Source organism: Pantherophis guttatus, chromosome 1 (assembly GCF_059756535.1).
Source record: "Pantherophis guttatus breed Tessera chromosome 1, ASM5975653v1, whole genome shotgun sequence".
Taxonomy (NCBI): domain Eukaryota; kingdom Metazoa; phylum Chordata; class Lepidosauria; order Squamata; family Colubridae; genus Pantherophis; species Pantherophis guttatus.
Genome location: NC_142063.1, coordinates 100,153,592 through 100,174,850, shown reverse-complemented (window position 1 = coordinate 100,174,850; position 21,259 = coordinate 100,153,592). Strand labels below are relative to the sequence as shown.

Here is a 21,259-nt window from a genome sequence, read left to right as displayed (position 1 = left end):
TTTTCATCTTCTAAGCCATAAAAAAGAAAAGATGCCCTACTGCTAACTACAGGAACCCAACCTTGCACTTTCCTTGACATCAGTTCAAAAGTGTTATTTATTTATTTATTTATTTATTTATTTATTTATTTATTATATTTCTATACCGCCTTTCTCCCGTAGGACTCAAGGCGGTGTACAGTCAAGAAAAATATAGATACACAAAACATCATAAAATTGCTAATTAAAATTATGATGATACTCAGCTGTACATCTCCACCCCAGACCACCCCAACGATGCCCTTGATGTGATGTCCTGCTGCCTGGAGGCCATGCGGGCCTGGATGGGGAGGAACAGGCTCAGACTCAACCCCTCCAAGACCGAGTGGCTGTGGCTTCCGGCGCCCCGATATAGTCAGCAGGTGCCATCGCTGACTATTGGGGGTGAATCTTTGCCCCCCACAGAGAGGGCCCGCAATCTGGGTGTCCTCCTGGACGCACGGCTGTCTTTAGAAGAGCATATGACGGCTGTGGCCAGGGGGGCCTTTTATCAGGTTCGCCTGATTCTCCAGTTGCATCCCTTTCTGGATTGGGACGCCCTGCGCACGGTCACTCACGCCCTTGTCACCTCCCGGCTGGACTATTGTAATGCTCTCTACATAGGGCTCCCCTTGAAGAGCACTCGGAGGCTCCAACTGATCCAGAATGTGGCCGCGCGGGTGGTTATGGGTGCAACTCGTTGCGCCCACGTGACACCCCTCCTGCGCGAGTTGCACTGGCTCCCAGTGGTGTTCCGGGTGCGATTCAAGGTGTTGGTTACCACCTTTAAAGCACTCCATGGCATAGGACCCGGGTACCTTCGAGACCGACTTCTGCCACCAATAGCCTCCCACCAACCAGTCCGTTCCCACAGAGAGGGTCTCCTCAGGGTGCCATCGGCCAAGTTATGTCGGCTGGCGACACCCAGGGGGAGGGCCTTCTCTGTGGGAGCCCCAGCCCTGTGGAATGAACTGCCCCCGGAAATACGTAAGATCTCCGACCTCCAGGTGTTTCGCTGCACACTGAAGACCCTGTTGTTCTGCCAGGCCGGGCTATCAACATAACGATTTTAAATTGGGGTATTTAAAATTTTTGGGATTTTAATTGGAGCCTAATTATTTAATGATTTTAAATTTTAATCATTGTTTTGTTCTGTGTTTTTAAATAGGCTGTACACCGCCCTGAGTCCTTCGGGAGAAGGGCGGTATAGAAATAAAATAATAATAATAATAATAATAATAATAATAATAATAATAATAATAATAATAATAATAATAATAATAATAATAATAATAATAATAATTACATAGTTTGACCCAATTAAATAGAACCTAAAATTAGATAACATTTTAAAAACATTCACATGTTCATATGTTTAGCCCCGCCTGTTGGAACATCAGGGTTTTGAGGGCATGGCGGAAAGCACGGAGATCAGGGATATTTCGTATCTCAGGGGGCAGTTCATTCCAAAGGGTTGGAGCCCTCACAGAGAAGGCCCTCCCCCTGGGAGTCGCCAGTCAGCATAATTTGACTGACGGTACCCTGAGTAGTCCCTCCCTGTGAGAACGAACTGGTCGGTGGGAGGCTATTGGTGGCAAAAGACAATCTTGTAGGTATCCAGGTCCTAAGCCATTGAGTGCTTTAAAGGTGATAACTAACACCTTGAATCGCACCCGGAAGACCACCAGGAGCCAGTGCAGCTCGCGTAGGAGAGGTGTTACATGGGCGCAACGAGCTGTTATGCCACTGTCTCCTTCCAGGAATGTGGTACTTTATTGTTTTGTGTTGTTGGTTTTATTTTGTTTTACTTTTCGGTCTAGCCTACAACCCAGAGATTTTCTGACAGTCTCCACTTCAATTAGCACCCAAGTCCAACCAAAGCCAGACAGGTGCTACATGGTGCTTCAGATTCAGCCCCAAGTCCTGTTTAAGCTGTCATCAAAAGTGCCGCAAACTTAAAATGAGCAGAGAATAAGGAGAAGCATGTGGCACCATTCTCGCTTTTCTCCAAACTCCAAGCACAAGGTCTGAAAGTAAATATTTGAGCTTGAATGTGAGCTTGAATTGGCTTGGGATCTTGATGGTTTGGCTTTCAAATCACCCAAATAACTTTACTCACATTCAACATGAATGTAGTTTTCTTTCAGGTTTTCTGCTAAGCATATGAAGGATGAAGAGAGACAGTAGCAAGTAAGGCCAGACTGGAAGCTTTCAAGAAGAGACTGGTCTGCCATCTGTCAGAAATGTAGGTTTCCTGCTTGGGCAGGGGATTGGACTAGATGACCTACAAGGTCCCTTCCAACTCTGTTAATCTGTATTCTTTATTCTTTCCTCATTTTTGTTCTTTAAAAGGATACAAATCTATCAGGAGTGTATAAATTTTGCAAATTAACATTGGAGGCTTAGCCGGCTCAGAATTTTGTCCAGTTGCAGCACTGATGAACTATAATGTAAATTTTCAGAACCTTCCTGGAGGTTCAGTCTGGCTACTGGATGTAGGCTTTGAACAAAAGCAGAGGTAATGTGCTTCTTAATGCCAGTTGCCAAACAGCAAAAATGGCATTCAGTCCTCATGTCCTCTTTTAGAGGCATCTGGTATGCTGAACCCATGCTGAACTTTAGTCTGATTCATCAGGACTGTTTTAACAAGCTTAAATTCACCTTTTCTAGCCTTTTGGCTGGAATACACACAACCAAAGGAACTACGAATGTCTATTCTTTCAAAATGCTCTTGTCTAATTATTCAAATTCTCCGTTCTTGTGGTGTTTTTCCTCTCAACTGTCTTCATTTTCTTTGTTAACAAGAATCACAAAAATGGGAGAAAATTCAATCGACCTGACAATATAGAGAAGGTATGCAGACAGATAAAGGCATAATGGCAGGAGTGGATTTATTCTTATATACTATAAAACCTGTTGTGTATGAAATCCTGATTCAATTTTCAGCAGCGAAAATCCAATAACTGAAATTATTCACCAGTGTCTACTCTTTTCTGTTCCTACAGTGATGTCTCTATCAACGGCTGTGAAATTGTAAATAAGCCTACCATGCTAAATATAAGAGCTTTAAGGATTATGCTCTCATCAATAAATGAACTCAATCAATTAGGTGTCCTTTTAACAATTTATTACAATGAAAGTCACCAGAGTCACCAAAAGTGAGTTGGGCAACCATATAAACTTTATAAATAAATAAATATTCACCAGATGCAGAAATGATGGAGAATTTCCTCTAACCTTATTTCTTAATGTTTATCATATGTCATTTATTAAAAGATCTGATTGTCATTTAACTCTTTGAATAAATTTGAGTCTTTGAATGAATCACTGATGAATTATGTCAAACTGATTTTATTTAGAATGTATTACAGCCTGTGGATGTTAAATTTGAAATGTGCTACTGAACTCAGTGAGATTAATTACAATATTAAATAAAAAATACATGAAATTGCAGCACCGAACACATTCCTAAATCAGCAAGGCTACAACTTTAGTTTACGACTTTAGAGATGCTTGTGAGGGAGGGAGGGAGGGAGGGAGGGAGGGAGGGAGGGAGGGAGGGAGGAAGGAAGGAAGGAAGGAAGGAAGGAAGGATGGATGGATTCATATTACAATGCATTGTAGCTTGCCAGATTTAGGTTTTATTCCCCAGAAATTTTCCTTCTGTTACCTAAATAGTGGGACTTCCATTTTTTAAAATTTTTCACTACTCTTTTCTTTTTCTTTTCCTATGTTGCCTATTTTATCCTTTCTATATTTGTTGCTTAAATTGGTATTGGTATGATCTGAAAACCCACTATTCCTCTCTGACAGCACAAGATCAACTAAATCTAATTCCCAGCCCAGGATATAAACAGTGTCTCTGTCATCAGATTATGGCTAAGAGGGAATTAGGTATATCTGCTTTCCCTTACTGGACTTTTGCTAACAAGAAATGTTTGAGAAGGATTAGTGTTTTTTACTTAAGGGATGAACCATGGGGGAATATAGATTATATTAAATTTAGACATGGTGATAAGCTATGAAAATTAATCAGAGGGAAGTGAAGCAAGAAGTTACTTTTTCTGTTTCTTTTTCCTTTCTTTTCACACTTTTTTTCTGTTTATACTTTTTTAGCTTGTATTTACTTTTATTTGTTTTATAATTCATCACAGTTCACCTGTAGGATAAAATGTCTAAAATCTATGCCTCTTTGCAGCTTTTTGGGAGCACAAGTCTGAGTGTGGAGATACTGCTTTGAACAATAATTTCTCTTCCCGTGTTTGCCCTCTGTTAGTATTGTATCTCATGCACCTTTCTTACCTGCCCATCCATCAAGCAATTACAATATTTGCTGCCCACAGACACTTCACTAATACCAAACTGCTTTTTCTCTTCCCAGAAAGTATTAATTACTATACACAAATGAGGAACAGTTCATTGAGATATTCTCCAAAAAAGAGATACTTTATGAAGCAATGAGCCATAGAATTGAGACAACTTGAAAAGAAAAACTAAACATTTCTATATATCCAAAAATTCTTAGTTTCAATCACTTGCCTTAATGCAATCTAAAAAATCCTTGGGGGGGGGGTTGTTGCCTCCAAAGCAGGTTTAAGAAATATTAATAACATAGGTTTGGTTTGTGATTTGCATAAAACTGAAATGGTGCAAATCTGAAATGGTGACTTAAAAAAGAATTTTCTCTTCCTTTGACAGTACCCTGATTGGTGCAAGTGTCCCACCCGTAGATGATATTGAGAAAGCAAAAAGGCAACATAGGAGAGAAGAGATAGGGATGTATTTTCACAATCACCGATGAGGACTGTGTAAATTAACCCCAAGCTCTTATAGTCTGCAAAATCAGGGTGCAGTAGATAATCAGGACCGCCTCATTTTTGATAGAAACGGTTTTACTATCAGTGGTGGCACAGTGGTTTGAATACAGTACTGTGGGCTACTTCTGCTGACTGCCAGCTGCCAGAAGTTCAGCAGTTTGAGTCTTCCTGGCTCAAGGTTGATTCAGCCATCCATCCTTTCAAGGTCGGTAAAATGAGGACCCAGATTTTTGGGGGCAATATGCTGACTCTGCAAAACCACTTAGAGAGGGCTGTAAAGCACTGTGAAGCGATATATAAGTCTAAGTGCTATTTATTTATTAGTTCGATTTATATGCCACCCTTCTCCGGAGACTCAGGGCGGTTTACAATGCGTTAAGCAATAGCCTTCATACTTTTGTATATACCTGCTTAATAGGGCTTTCGGGCCCCCCTAAGCGGTGTTCTTTTTTATACAAAGTCAGCTTATTGCCCCCACAATCCGGGTCCTCATTTTACCTACCTCGAAAGGATGGAAGGCTGAGTCAACCTTGAGCCTAGTGAGATTTGAACTCGCAGTAATTGCAGGCAGCTGGTGCTACTTAACAGCACTTTAGTCTGCTGCGCCACCAAGGTTGTTCCAGAGCCCTTTCTTTCCATCCATAGTATGCTTGCCTCCCTAGTAAAAATATGGAAAGCTTCATGAATTTGCGTGTCATTGCTGTTTTCCTGGCATGAAAAGGAATGAATGGAGCTTTAAACCAATCACGAGGCAGTAAATTTTGAGGCAAGAGATTATTTGAAACTGCAAGAGGCTGTGAGCGCAAAGGAAGAAGAGAAGGAATTGGTGTTTTATTAGCAAAGCAATCTAAACTGAGACACTATGATGTGGTGGATAATCCACCCGTTTTGCAAAGCCCTTGACCTAAGAGCTGCTGCAAGGACTTTACTTGCAAAGCTTTTTGTTTATATTAAATTTCCCACTCAAATTAACATGATGGAAATTAACTAGGGAAGGAAGCTTTTTCCTTCATTAATTCCCATATGGAAGAAGTGGGAAATTCCAAATCAAGGGGCAAGTATGGAAAATGTTTGCTTCAACCAACCTGCATATTTTTATACAAATGTAAAGTCCAGCAGTTACTATGTAGTTTATGATTAAAATACTTCATAGTTTGATAGACGCATATACAGTAGGATTTTAGCTAACAGTTGATCACGGAAGCCTGCATTTTCCTTCAATATTTCATAGGCTGCTCTTTGTTAATCTATGCTCACAATACAGAAGATAAATACTACCGGTTTCTCTATATTATATCTCTATAGAACACTTTGTCTTCAGGTAGCACATAATAATTATAGGCAGGTTTAAGACTCTTAGGGTGAGAAGACATGGAATCAAAAATCTGACTTCATGTATGCAAGTTTCTACAAAAATAAGTATGTTTATTCATTTTGTACGTTCAAATGTTAGTCTATTACCTTCCTATTGCACCAGCGATTTCATAGAAAAACCCAAATTCTGTACTAGACTTTATCTCAATTCTCTTGAACCAGGTTCAAAGAAAGTTGCAGAATACCCTTTTAAGAAAGATTTAAATAAAAGATCCATTTCTCAATCTATGTGTATCTAAAATACTTTTTTTAATCTTGCATAAATTCACAAATAAATACAATATTGTAAATGTATTTTAAACATATTATACACTCATGTCAGTTAAATGTTTTACATCAAGGCATAGCACACCGCCTCTTACACATATATACCTTGAAAGGCAGCAATTTAGTGTAATCCCCGAGATTTGGCAATACAGCATTGCCAAGATAAATAACATGGATCAGTTTCACAGATATGCTACAAGATAAATAAATAAATAGATGCTATCACATTTTATTTGAAATAGAATTGCTTATCAAAAGAATATACAATAATTGAATAATTATTTGATATAGATATAGATATATTATATAACCTAAGTTAATTTAACTTTCAAACAAAACATTTCTTCAATAGTGGAAGGATGCGAAAATGAATAATTTATTCAGCCATACTGAATGATGAAAAGAAGTTGCTTTCAAGACAAATTAAAAGGTGTTCGTTGCTCGGTTTCATGGCATCTGAAAAACACAAACACAAACAAGCTTAAAGATGCATTCTTCGTTTCTTTGCAATTATCAGGTCATTAGACTTATCGCTCTCTTCTTTAATTATGTTCCATAGTTAAAATAGGCTAATCCACTGAATAAATGAAGAAGAGCTGGATCAGCTTTTCATGGGGTAAGGACGGCATAGGTTTTGCAAAGTTAATATGTTTTAAAGAAGTTTTTAAAAGGGGTCAGAAATTAATGTTTGGCTCTATTCCATATAAGCAATTTCTCTTAAGAAGGCCTCTTCCCAAACGGTATAATTGGGCAGTTGTAGTAGACAGGATTGCATAATTACCAAAAATACAAATAAATCCACATTTAAGTGAGACTATTTCTGTCTTGCAGTCCGAATGGTCATAGAGCAGACCAACTGCAGGTATCTACGAAAGCAAGTGGGTTCACTTCTGCCAAATTTGGCAAAGGGGACATCTCATCCCACTTCTGCAGGTCCCACCACTGCATTACAGCTTCCTTCATGTCCACCATGGTCTCTGCTCCACCTGGGCTTAAAAAGGAAATGAAGCGACGGCTTCTCAAAAATCATTTCTGCACTCCAGAGCTCAGAGAAAAGAAGGAAATGCCTCTATAAACAAAACATCCTAATGGCTGAAGTTGCACAAGCCATTTGCTAAATTTTAAAATGGCAATAAAATGAATGCAGGGATTGGAAATCAAATTACAAAATGGCAAAGTTACAACGCTGCACACGTGTTTAAGCTATACAAGCCAAAGATCTCTGAATCAAAATAATGCTGGTTTAGGAGTGACATATTTACTAATACAATATTCACTCTTTTTCCAAGTGAAAAAAATAATTTGGGTTCCAATCCCAAATCCAATTATAAGGGAGAAAGCCTAGTCCAACAATGAATAGCTGGTTTTCATAACCCTCATTTTCAATTATTTAAAAGGAGCAATTCTGCTCTGGTAATACCACTAAAAGAGCTTTCCCTACGCCAGAGCTCATGTAAATTGGATTTCAGCACTCAGAAATGAAATTATGGAGTTGAGGTTCAGTACACGGAGAGGACATCAGGTTCAGCAAGTCTGAACTAAAGGTTATATATTTTTTTTAAAAAAAAATTCTCATTACTATCTTCTCTCTACACTAAATATCCTTTTAAGATGTAACATATTCATCCAGGAAATAGAATTCCAATATCATTTAATGCTTACCATATCCCAGAAATCATTCAGCAGATTAGATTTGTACGTTTCTTCTTCGCCTACCAAAAGCATGAGCTCCGACATTGGTAGGTACAAATGTGTTCTTTCCCACACCTCCTGATCGGTTCAGGAAATCTGCCAAACGATGGGTCACACATGTTGCCGTGTTACATGCTCTCTTTTGTGCTGTTAAGCTGTTGTTGTTTTTTCAAAAAGGAAAAGAAATAAATTAGAGTTAAGATCTTTGATGCAAGCTTCTGATTTGAACCTCACCTTGTTTTATAAAAGAATGCATTCTGCTGCCCGCTGTTTAATCCCCGTTCTCCCCAGCCTCTTGTTGGCAAAATCTCAAGAATGCCAATCTTTGGGAGGAGGAGGAGCAATTTTATGTGATGGTGAATGGAAAAGACTTCTGGGGAGTCCTTGGTGCTCTCTGAGCTTGTGTTTTTTTTTGTAGATGTTTCATTACCAAACTAGGTAATATCATCAGTGCTAGTCCTAGAAAAGACTTCTACTCTCTTAACATACCCGACTCCAGAGTGTAGAAAAACCCAATCATTGCAAATTCTTCCCCAACCTAGCAAAATCCAGAACTGTGAGGAGGATAACCTACACCTTTTCTAAGAGGGTTCAAACCCTGGATTTCCAAGGATCACAGTCCTGTAGCATCAGGGTTGGTCAACGCCACTGCATATGAGGACTGTTGCCTTCATCTCCTGGGTCTACATTTCCTAATGTAATGCCTTTTCTGGGTATATAAGCTATCAGAATGGTCTAAATCAAGGGTGTCAAACTCGCATCACGTTGATGTACCGGGACTTTTTCCCCCTTCACTAAACCCGGTGGGGGCGTCGTCAGCGTGTGACACATCCAGCCCATGGGCTGGGAGTTTGACAGCCCTGGTCTAAATGATATATGATATATTTATCTGATATCAGATTGACCATGGGTGTGATTCAACTTGGTTTTTCTGTTGCTCATCTCTGACACAAAATCAGGCTTTTAAAGTCTCATCGATTTGAATATTTAACTTGGCCTACATTGTTCCCACAACGAATACAAGTCAATGTTTGAATTATAGGCAATTTTGGATTCTCTTGCATTAAATTATCTTCAGGCTGGCAAGTCAATCAAAATAAGTGACTTCTTCATGAACAAATACATACATAGAAATATAAGATTAAAATTCTTACCTGGACGAAGTCAAACAGAATAAAACTTTTATAACTGAACAACATTGCACACATTTGGAAACCAGTTGTTGTGTTTCTACACTTCTGAACAGATTTGTAAAGTTCATACTATCAAACTCAGTGTGAACCTTTTCACTGACTTCATTGTATGAAAGTTATCACCTTACTGATTCATCCAATACTAATCAGATATGTAACTCTTTCAAAATACTCTTAATTAAGCAAAAAAAAATTACAAACATCCATACCGACCTCTTTATAGCTGGATGAAAATTCTTCAAATTTTGCTACAAACCCCACATTTTAAAAATGGTATAAATAATTTGTAATCAGAACATAGACCTATTCCTTATAGAAAAATAGGTTTATTGAACAGTTGCATGATCGGGCATGAAAGAAACATTTATTTCATTTTTTTTTTTACAATGAGTAGCCTCAAATAAAAAAATGATGCTTCCTTGTTATTCATAAAATAAGACTCTAAAAAAAATCAGTTGAAAATTCAAGGCAACGTTTTATTCTGATCTACTCTGAATTTGGCTTCTGCTTTTCCCCAACAGTGTACGGTGTGTGTGTGTGTGCATTTTGTCCTTAATTTCCTAACTTGGACTTTGCTCTACTACTCCAAGCATTTCAGATCTAAAAGAACACAGCAAAGTTAGCAGTGAAGGTTAGATCCACATCATGCATCAAGTTAAATAAAAGAAGGAAACAAAAGAGGGGGGGGAGGAAATAAAATCAAAGAGGAATCTGAGCCCATCTAGTTGCTTCCGAGGGCTTCCTCAGTAGTTTGCATAGCGTTCATTTTCCAGCTCATTCAACACATTCCTTTTCTTGCCAGGCGTCCCAGCCCCGACGTCAGTACGAGGGTACGTTTGCAACTTGTGCAATTCTTGAGACAGTTTGCCCAGCACACAAGTGCTCAGGTTGGCACAACGTTTGGAAATAGGTCTATCCAAGCTGCAAAGGGGGAAAAACATGCCGAACAAAGTAACCGGGGAGAGGGAGAAAAAAGGGAATGCAAGAAGAAAACACGTGCGTAGTCATGCCTTACCCCTCCCCCTTCCCCGCGTTCCACCCCCATCCCCCCTCCCAAAAAAAAAAAAAACTCCTCCCGAGCCTTTTATATTCAATACAAGCCCATCTCGGCGCCGTGCCTTGAGGCGCAAGCCCCATGCAATGTCAATCGGAAGAACCATCAGAGCAGCGGGTAGGGGGCGCAAGTGAGCCATTGCCCGGTCAAGCAAACGAGTTAGGGAGTGGGGATGGGGGAGGGGGGGGACGTTGCGACTATTAGCAATTCCAGGGTGGGGAGGGGTATTGCATGCGTCGCTGGGGCTCAACCATTCCTCATGCTTCACCAGGGGAGTTCAAGTAGGAAACCGCAGGTGCAGCTGGAAGCCTGGTTAGGGAAAGGGGGCGCTACGTGCAAAGAATCTCTTTCCTTCCTCCAATGTCAAAGGACCTTCTCGCTCTCTGCCGCCTGTCTGTCTGTCTGTCTCTCGCTCTCTCTCCCTCCCCCCCACCTCCGCGGGCACTGAGTCCGGCGGGCTCGGTTCTTAAAGAAGTGGGGTGAGAGGTTCCGGGGGGGGGGGAGACAAAAGGGAAGAAATCCAAGACCTACCTTCTTCTTGCTCTCCCATTATATCAAAAGCCCTCCTCCTTTTGGCACTTCTTGTGTAGCCTTTCTTGTGTATGAGTTTCCATATGTGTGTGTGTATATATACACACACACGCATAGATACGTAAGTTGCATATCCATGGTCGGTCAATGGATAAATGGATATACTTCAGTAAAGTTGGCGAGCGGGGAAGCGAGGCGCACCACTCGGATCGCCCGCCCCAGGTGGGTTGCAAGGCGCCCCCTCCCCCCCGGTCGGATGTCGAGGAAGGGCATCCTCGAGAAGCAAACGAGGCCCGTCTGCTTCGACGGCCACCACGGGGGCGCTCGCTCCCCTCCCGCCCCCCCCAAGCTTGGCGTCCGGGAGGGAGACGTGAGGAAGAAGGCAACGGTGCTTTGGAAGCTTCTTACCTACTGCCTTCGCTGCCCTGATCCGGATCTTCCGCGGTCATCTGGACGTATTCTTTCACCAGGGCGTTGAGTAACCTCCGAGCTTCGTAGTCCCCCAGGGCGCCTCGGTCGGTGACGGGTTCGAAGCCCGCTCTGCGTGAAGACAAGCGCGCCCTGAAAGTGCCGCTTTTCTGGGAGGAGAAGCGCTGCAGGGAAGCCTGGGTGGGGATCAGGGGCGGAAGGGAGCGGCTTTTCCAGCCAGAGCCCGCCAGCCATCTCCCCCCCCCCGCCTCCTCCTCCCTCCGGGGGTTGGCATGGAGTGCGACTCGTCTCTCTCCCAACCAAGGGGTTACACAGGCTGGGGAGTGGGGGGCGTGGGGGGGTTACGAATACTGTTGCCCCGTGTATCTGGAGGGGGCTTCCGAAGGGGAAGGCTGTGCGGGCGATCCGTTTTGCTTGGCCAGGGGAAGAAAATCACAAGGCGGCCACGGATTGCGCTTTTGCTTGCTTGCTTGCTTTTGCTTATATGCTTGCGTAATCTCTACTCCGCTTTCTACTTTCGATCTCACCGCCCCGGAGGGCGAGGTAAGTGGCGGTCGAGGCTCTGATGCTTTTGAAATTTAAAAAAAAAAGAAGAAGGAGAAGAAGAAGAAGGGCGGGGCTCTAAAAGCTGATTGGTAATCCGGGGCGAAGGGTCCCTACGGAGCCAAATCCGCGCCTGCCGAGCCGCCCTAAGTTACCCTTCTTCTTCTTTTGCCCTCTCCTAACCGAGCTCCATCCCGTCAAAGGAGGACTTTCTTCGCTTCGCGCCCCCCGCCGGGAGGGAACTTCGAGACTCTCCTCCCGAGAGCTGCAGGTAAGTCCGCTGCCTCTTACCTGAGCGGGACCGCCTGGCCGTTCTCCATCTGGCAGGCCACCAAAGCGTAAACGGCGAGGAGCGAGGAGATCTTCAACACAGCCATGGTCTCTTCTCTCTCTCTCTGCAAGAAAGGCTCAGTTTTCACCGAAGAGCCACAGTGCAGCCTATTCCCCTCTGCCTTATCTGGGCTGCGATCCCATCCACAAGCATCCCAACTGAAGTGCCTAAAGGATTCCCTTCTGAAGGAGAAAGCATATAGCCGGCTGTGGTAAGTCCAAGAAACAGCGATGCATCCTTCCCGGGCAAAGGTTATGCATAGCAAAAAGGAGCCTGGTGGTGCAGTGGACTAAACTACTGTTAAAGTAGTATTTAGCTGCCAGCTGCCTGCAATTACTGCCAGTTCAATTCTCACCAGGCTCAAGGTTGACTCAGCCTTCCATCCTTTCGAGGTAGGTAAAATGAGGACCCGGTTTATGGGGGCAATAAGCTGACTTGGTATAAAATAGAACACCTCGCTTAGGGGAGGCCAAAAAGCCCTACTAAGCAGGTATATACAAAAGTATGAAGGCTATTGCTTAAAAGGCTATTTAAGGCTATTGCATTGTAAGCCACCCTGAGTCTCCAGAGAAGGGCGGCATATAAATCAAACTAATAAATAAATAATAAATAGGACCAAGCTGGTCTAGAGTGAGAATTCTCTGAGGGTAATAAATTATCCGTTAATTATGCGCGTAAAAGAAGTATTTGCAGAGAATTTACCCTCTCTTAATATCCATTTAGGAATTCTGAGGGCTTCGGCAGCGTTCTTATATTGACTATCGAAACTGGGCAGAAGAACTCAGAACGTCAGTGCCAAGAGAGGAGAACCAAAAATAGAACGAAACGAGTCAAAATGGCAAGATGTATTAACGCTTAAAAGAGAGACGCCTCCTATTTATGTCTCGTTTTTGAAGTAAAAAATAAAAACAGCAGCTAAAATAAGTGGACCTCTGAAAATGCGGTAAGGCAATGCTGTAAAATCGGCTTTGAGTCATTTGTGTATTGGAAAATAAATACATTATTTATTTTGTAAAATACAAAAATAATTGTGCACACAGAATTATAAGCTGTTTTTACACATATGATTTCTTTGTCCCCCCCCTCCCCTTCGGTTCAAGCATTTTCATATATTCAACATTTTAAAAATGTTGAATATATAGCATCTCTATAAATATCTATTTCTTACATTCTTGAATTTTCCTATCTCCAGCCTTTTTTACAGTGCATCCCTGACCCCAAAGCCTCTGTATATGCCTGGCACACATACACTCCCAGAGATTCATCTTAAATTCTTCCTCATTTAGACTATTTCTTACAAAGAAGTCTATAAGGAAGTTCCGGATGCTTATGAGATACTACTGTCTCAGGGAGTAAGGAGGGGCATGGAGACACAAGGATGCTTTAAAAGATATTTTAAATTAATATATATTACCTTGATTAGACCAATCTCTAAGGCAACCCATGCTTTTAAAAAAAAATGAGGTAAGTCGCACATTGAAATTAAATGCATCTTTAAGAGTTATCTCCAGCAAAATAAAAGCTTTCTCATTTGCAAAAAAATTCTGTTTACAATTTTCAGGATGAACATTTTCCTCTTATTCCCTAACATGTTGAAATGCTAATTCTTATTTTAAAAAAAAAAATCTAGAAAGGATTAATTACGCTGTCTATTCCAATAAACCAGACAAGAAGCCTAGCATCCTTGAAATGTAAAACTGAGGAATGCAGGACACTCAGCTTTCAGGCTGCGACACTCTCTACGGATGTGGGAGTAAATCATCCTGGACTCAGTAAGACATTAAAGAAAGCATGGCTAGGATTTCTGCTGCTGGAGTTGTATGGTTGCTCTGAGGAGCAGAGCTACCAGTAGTAGAGAAGGGCTTACCTTCAAATGCGAGCCTTCTTAAGGAAGAGTGAAAAACGTAGTGGAGGTTTCCTCAGAGTGATTTTCAGAGTCCTGGTGGTCTTCAATGGTCAATGACCCCTTTTTATACATATCACCAGGAGAGAAATGTGTAGGCGTTCAACAAACACTGACTCGCCAATCAGCATCTCCTTTATCACTATAAAACCAATCCACGACTGACCACAAAACTCCCAACTCCTGAATTACGTCATTCCCAGTCACTGAGTATTCCATTCACAAAAAAAATGCCAGTCATTTAGGCACATCCGATAGGTTTATTTGCATTTAGGTCACTGAACGACTGGGGGTGGGGGGGTGGGGGGGAAGGCAGGAAGAGACATAGAAAATGATTAATGAAATGTAAGAGAGATCGCCCCAAGTCATTAATAATATTTAGACCTCCCCCATTGTCTTTTATCCCTCCAAGATCTCCCGAATCTTTTTGATGAATAAACTCAAAAAGGGCAGGATATTTACTTATTAGAGGCGACATCTACTGCAAAAAGTGCTGCATTGCAGAAAAAAAAAAAGGACTTCGGTTGGCATACATGCTTTCTCAACTTTGCATCTTAGCATTGACCCCAGCAGTGCGAGGTGGCGATCTGTGGACAATCCCTTTTTGAACCTTAATTATTGGTTCCTGAGTGGGAGAGACGCACTGTCTCCTCTCCGCACAGAGCCTTGGGGGGGGGGGAGCGTATATTAAATGCACGTGCCTTGATAGGTTCCTATCTACTATGCTGTGTAGCCTAAACTTTCTCTTAATTAGTCGGAATTGGGACTAACGGAATTCAACGCCCAGGTAAAGATGCTTAAGGTTCCTACCATCGCTGGCATGGAGGAAAGCGGGGAATGTCTGTTTTAGAAGAGACATTCTTCTCTGACATTCTGACAGAATCAGATCACAAACTTGCAACAGTTCCAGCCAAAATGAGCCAGGATGGGAAGGTGGTTTGTGGCAGGGGTGAAATCCAGCAGGTTCAAACAGGTTCTGGAGAACCGGTAGCAGAAATTTTGAGTAGTTCGGAGAACCGGCAAGTACCACCTCTGGCTGGCCCCAGAATGGGATGGGAATGGGGATTTTGCAGTATCCTCCTGGAATGGGGTGGGAATGGAGATTTTGCAATATCCTTCCCCTGCCACAGCCACCAAGCCATGTCCATAGAACCGGTAGGGAAAATTTTTGGATTTCACCCCTGGTTTGCGGTGAGAGTTGCTGAAAGAGTCGGCTCTGCCTGGCAGGTGTCCCTTCTCCAGTTCCGAATCTAACTATCTTTAAAAACAAAAAAGGCAGCTAGCCCGACAGCAACTCCTTGGAAATATGAAAGGTTTCAGCGAGAACTGACCGAGTTAAGGAGACATAGGCTCGGGCTGCCTGGACACATTTTGTTGGGAGGCCCCATTTGTTAACACTGGATTTTGGAGGCAGTGCAAAAGGCTGGGTGACCAGAGAACTTCCGCACTTGGACCTAGAGATGGTCCCTTGCAAAGCGTGCGGGTGAGTAGGAGCGGCTCATTTCAGCTCAGCGGAATTGTCCGCTCCTCATTTAACCCCTTGCCGCAGAGAAAGCAGCGTCTTCTCAGCCTATTCGGCTGATGCCAGGGCTTGACGTTCTGTTGCAAATGCATCCAATGCATTCCCAAACGCTGAAAATCGGAGCGCGTGGATTTCGTAACCCCGTTCAGTCAATCCCTTTGGAGGACCTGGGTTCAAATCACCCAACACCCAAAGGGCTTCCAGCCTCCAAAGGCATCCCCCGCTCACAGCGCCCGTCAGATCGGGAGACCGACACACCGGGAAGGCAACGCAGGACAAATGAATGAGCAATTGACGACTTCTTTCCTGCCAGTAAATATTTATTTCAGCCCCGGCGATAACCAAACGGCAACAGGAGGAGAACAAGGAGGTGAAAAGCAAAAGCAATCTCCCCAACTAGGGGAGATATATCGGATTGCCCCCATCCACCCACCCCTCCAAGTTTCCAATCCTTGGACAGGGGGAATTACGGAGAGAATCCAAAATATGGGTATTAATTGCTTCAATGATATATTGATATTTTTTTTTGGTAAGCGGCCCAGAGTCTCCTAATACAAAAATAAATAAAATATCAAAAACGTGCCTGGTTGGGGGAAGGCTGCTGTAACCCCCTCAAGAAAAGCTGTTTTTTGCCAAATCTTCACAAAGCGCCCCCAAAGCCAGGATTCCGATTCCTTTCTAGCAAGGCTGATTTTTGGATCCATCCTTGCTTTGGGAGGGGAAGCTATTCAGCACGTTCTACTTTTTGAAAGGTTTGTCTGGAGGAGGAGGCGGGGTGGAACCATTCTCAACCGATCCAACGGGGTAGCCTCAGCCCGTCGTCTGATGATGATGGAGGGCAAAACGGAGAGAGAAGTTACCTTCATCCTAGCTGGGAAAGTGACATAAGAAGGATCCTGGTGCTCCCGCAGGAGATTGATTGGGGGGTTTCCCCGTCCCACCTGTCTAAAGCTCTGGAATTAGGAGAGCCTGGACAGTCACGGCTGCATGTCTGGGATTGAGTGTAATTCACTTCTCGGTGCCAAGCGCCACGGCTGAATCGATTGTCTTAATGGGGAATTGCATTGGCAAGGGCTGGGCAGGGCTGGGCTAGGCAGCAGCGTTCGCTCGCTCTTCCTCTCGCTCTCTCTTGGACTCTCTGCTACAGGAGTCCCGGGCAGGTTCTCCCCTGTCCTCCGGCCGGCCCCTCCCAATCTGCCCTCCCCCCCTCCCCTTCTGTTCCTGGGTTGAAGTGGTCACGTTCTACGCGGCTGATCTCCAGCTGCTTCTCTAAGCCCCTGGCATTCGGAGCGAAAAGGACAATATCCGCCGAGGAGGTGGAAAAACCTCTCGTGGAGAGTTACAAGGGCCCAATCCATCACTCTTTAAAGGGCTCTTAGTCATTGTCTAGCAGCTGCGGAGTCGTGTCTGGCGCTCGGACACCTGCTCCATCCAGGATGTTTGGATTTGCTATGTGCGCTAATCATAAGAGAGTACCTTCGGGCTCCCGCCAGGACCCGCCCCCCAAAAATGAGAGAGAGTAATGAAAGGTAGAAGAAGTTTGAGAAGGTGTGCACTTCCCTAAGAGGTGTTGACTCAGGAAATCGCTCTGTTTCGCGTGTAAACGGATGTTTGTGCTTACAAGCGCGCCCTGTTCTTTTCTCTACCTGGCCAACCCTCCCCTCTTCCTCCCCCTCCATCCCTCCCTCCCTCTCCCTCTCCCTCCCTCCCTCCCTCCCTCCCTCCCTCCCTCTCTCTCTCTCTCTCTCTCTCTCTCTCTCTCTCTCTCTCTCTCTCTCTCTCTCTCTCTCTCTCTCCTGGGTTTAGGCATCTTCCCTTCTTCTCCAGGAATATGACAATTCAGCCGTTCCCCTGGAAGGAAGATTGGGTGACTGGTGCAAGACTAAAGGATGCTCGCTAGCTCGAGCTCCTGTTTTTTAGTGTTCGTTTGTTTGTTTTACAATTACCCTGGCAAGAGCGGGTCAAACTCTCCGCCACTTTCTAAGACTTACAGTCCGACTTCCTCTGTTCCATTGGACAGAAGAGAAATCTGAGGAAGTGAGAAGGTGATGGCGAGGGGAGTGTAGACTTTAAAGAAAATGGTCTCAGGCGGGAAGAAAATCAACCCAGCAGGCTTCTTACACAAGCCTTTGAGTCTAGCCCTCAGTGAAAATTTATCTTCTACTTCCTTTACCAGACGGGTCTCCTTGTCGGAAGAGAAAAAGCACAGAGGTCCCTCCCTCCGCCGCGTTACAAAGTGGGGAAACCCCGGAAGGTGGAAGATTTGAAGGATCTTCTGTGGAGCAGCCCAGAAGGGCGGGAGATGGGGAGAGATGCCTCTAATACACAGACACACACAGAGACACACAGACAGACACACAGACAGACAGACAGACAGACAGACAGACAGACACACACACACACACACACACACACACACACACACCACGGTTGCTTCCCGGGTGACAGGCGGACTGGGTGGGCACAGGCTCCCTCGAGGAGTGAAAGCGCTGCCCTGTTTTCTTTCCCCTAACTGAGTGCAGAGGCGAAGGGTGTTTATGCCGCCAGCTCGAAGGCACTCCTTTGATGGGCTTCTGGACCTGGCCCCGTCTGAAACGGCCAGAGCCTCAGCTGAGCTAACAAGGGAAGGGAAGTAATTAGCTAAGTGGTTTCGCGCCGCGAGAGGAATGGCGAGGCGCTCTGCCGTTCTCCAGTTCCCTGGCAGCCTGCCTCCTCCAACATATGGAACTTAATTTGGAACAAGCAGGCATTGCGCGTTAGGTTCCAATGCCATATTCGTATTTACTCTGGAAAAACCCCATTCGATGCAGCCGGAATTCTCTGGCACTTCTGGCTTGCCGAGTTTGCGACTGCGATTGACCGCAAGAGCCAATACACTTATTTGAAACTATTGGATCATAGACGAAGCTGCTTCTAAAATCACGCTGCCTAATCCGCGGCGTAAGTCTCTCGAAGAGCCTAATGGAATTGGACGCCTATAATAAATTTAAATGAATTATAATAACAATCCCGATGAAACAAAGTTGCCTTTGAATAAATCTGCGTAGGACCGAGTGCATCTGTATAACTAAGGCTTTAAATGGTTAAAATGAAATCATCACATTTGGAGGCGACACATATTTACAAAAATCCGTTGACACAGATCCAGGGAAAATCACTGGGAATCTGTTTCTCTGGTGTAGTTGGCCAGGTAGGGCTGCTCTCATCATAATCTCCCATAAAGGGCTTCTCCCATGGAAGCCATCCTGAGTAGTTGAAGGAAATACATACATTCAACAAGCAAATACCCGGTACTAATGGTTCTGAGAGGGCCAGTAAAGCAGATCCAGGTAATTTCACCTGGGCAATTTCTGGAAAGGCAACATGGTTGTGCTTTTAAAATCTGTGCCACAAATAAGAAAGCAGCAGGTTAAGATTTTTCATAGATGAACTAATGAGTTTCTTGAAGTTGCAAAAGCCGTCCAGAGGGTGGGGGGGAGAGCAAGAGAGCTCCCTGGCTCAATTCATTTGATGAATAGACAGACAAATAGAGTGGATGGATGGATGGATGGATGGATGGATGGATGGATGGATGACATGACAAATGGATGATAGATAGATAGATAGATAGATAGATAGATAGATAGATAGAGACGGATGGACGGACAGACAGACTGACAGACTGAGTGTGATAGAGAGAGGCAGAGGCAGAGACAAAGACAGAGGTAGAGGTAGAGAGATGCCAATTTTTTGTGGCATATTCTCTCAGGTGAATTTGTGGAAACTCAGGGTAGTCATGATAGAATTTAAGAAACTTTTAAAACTATATGTCATATTCCTCTCCTAAACTGTTCTAGATCAAACTTAGATCAAAACTCACCGTAGTGTACAAAATGATCCTGCCAGCACTATAGTAATATACCAGTAATGAAATAGCTTTTACATTGTCACAGCACTTGCCCGATGGTTTTATCAATATCCAGAGTAGAAATGCTTATCTGGTCAGATGGCAGCTGTCCAGGTATACCACAGAATTTCAAATTTTGATTGTTCATTTGATAGGGCATCAAATGGAGTTACTCAATGCTATTTTGTTTTCTTTGTGTTACAGAAAGTGTCTAGTAGCGCATGTAATATATTTAATATATCTATATATATCCATACCTATATCTATATCATCTAATAGTGTAAACTATTATATATTGTGCATTTTAATATAATATTTATTTATTAAATTTATATGTTTCCCATCTCAATATTGAAGTGACTGTACCTCATAATCTAATATGAGAACCAGTTTAATGGTTAAGGCCCCAGTCTAGAAACCAGGAGACTGTGAGTTCTAGTCCCACTTTAGGCATGAAAGCCAGCTGGGTGACTTTGGGCCAGTCACTTTCTCTCAGCCCAATTCACTTCACAGGGTTGTTATTGTGGGGAAAATAGAAGGAGAAAGGAATATTAAGTATGTTTGCCACTTTAAGTTATTTATTAAAAAAATAATAAAGGTGGGATATATAATTAAATAATTAATAGATAATAAGCATTTCCAGTAAATCCAGAGAGTTGGATAACTTTCATGGAAGGTTAAACTCCTGGAAAGAGTTTATATCTCTTCATAATTAAATCATTAAAGGAGAGCTAGGAAAGGGAGAGAAAGTCGGGTAGATTTTATAATAATTAGCCAGCCTGATGCTGAAAGGAATTGTGGAGCATTCATTAAACCAAGATGCAATTGTGTGAAACTAAGGAAAACTGCAAGGTCCCTGCAATAAAATGCAAGAGATTATTTCAGTTCCATTGATAAAATGTAAGGGCATTTTACAACAGAAAAGAGACACTGTGACTTTTGAGAGTTTCATACTGTATTTCTCTGGACAGATTAAGCACATTTGCCAAGATAGCTGGGAAAAATGTAAATATTCTTTAATTTAGGTTTTTTTTTTCTTTGAAGTGTAGCTATTAAGTACCTCTGGTTTCTTGCAATTCAATTGGGCAATCTTGCACATGTCCATTTAGAACTATATTTTAAGGAAGTATGCGGCCTCAGGTAAACCTAGGATAGGAGTTTAAGCCTACAATGGAGAAAGATCATTTAGCCAAGGAGAACCTACAACTGAGTAAACCAATAGAACCAACTTGCCCAAAAGTAATTTGGAAACGTAAGTTAAATTCTCAGATTCCCTCCCTAGTTAGGATTCCAGTTAACCAATTTGATGATGAGACCCATTGATATAGCAAGCAATTATCTCTTTAGATGTTGGACAACTGCAAAAATATGTAAAACGGTCCCAATTCTATGAATCGCTGAAAACTCTGAGAATATTAAGGAGTTCTTGGTATCTGCAGAATCATTTCCATGTCACTTCTACTTCACAGAGGCAGTCCTATCAATGTTTTAGAGTTGTATGCATATATGCACACAGAGAGCAAATGTGCATAGCCCTTTCACCTTTGACTCTTGATGTATATTAGGAATTAATGGAATTCTCTCTCTCTCTCTCTCTCCCTCCCCCTCCCTCCCTTTCTCCTCATTGTCTCGGTATCTCTGATTCTCTCTCCAGGAAGCAACATTTCCTTTCTCCAGAAATCCTAATAAAAACTGGGAA

The 21,259-nt window shown here is 43.0% G+C and overlaps 2 protein-coding genes across 3 annotated transcripts; one reads left to right on the top strand and one right to left on the bottom strand.

Annotated features, from left to right (window-relative positions):
* Positions 1-9,667: 9,667 nt before the first annotated feature.
* On the bottom strand, positions 9,668-12,309 carry LOC117665285 (calcitonin). Its single transcript, XM_034416998.3, is given in 4 exon segments — positions 9,668-10,106; positions 10,108-10,282; positions 11,355-11,486; positions 12,210-12,309. Coding segments are annotated over 4 exon segments (417 nt in total). The 5' UTR covers positions 12,296-12,309; the 3' UTR covers positions 9,668-10,082.
* On the top strand, positions 11,485-13,291 carry LOC117665286 (uncharacterized). 2 transcript variants are annotated; one of them, XM_087879238.1, is made up of 4 exons: positions 11,485-11,918; positions 12,122-12,189; positions 12,321-12,460; positions 12,973-13,291. In XM_087879238.1, the coding sequence occupies exons 1-4, from the start codon at positions 11,648-11,650 to the stop codon at positions 13,106-13,108; spliced, it is 615 nt and encodes a 204-aa protein (XP_087735364.1). In that variant the 5' UTR covers positions 11,485-11,647; the 3' UTR covers positions 13,109-13,291. The 2 variants fall into 2 exon arrangements, 1 of the variants encoding a protein (XP_087735364.1); XR_015730053.1 differs by lacking the exon at positions 11,485-11,918 and having other exon boundaries at positions 11,970-12,189; positions 12,325-12,460.
* Positions 13,292-21,259: the final 7,968 nt, after the last annotated feature.

Bases quoted from the DNA above. Each gene is read 5' to 3' on its own strand.
- LOC117665286 (XM_087879238.1), top strand. From the start codon at position 11,648: ATGGAGTGCGACTCGTCTCTCTCCCAACCAAGGGGTTACACAGGCTGG. The intron at 11,919-12,121 runs GTAAGTGGCGGT...ATCCCGTCAAAG, and splicing joins TCACCGCCCCGGAGGGCGAG to GAGGACTTTCTTCGCTTCGC. The intron at 12,190-12,320 runs GTAAGTCCGCTG...TCTCTCTGCAAG, and splicing joins TCTCCTCCCGAGAGCTGCAG to AAAGGCTCAGTTTTCACCGA.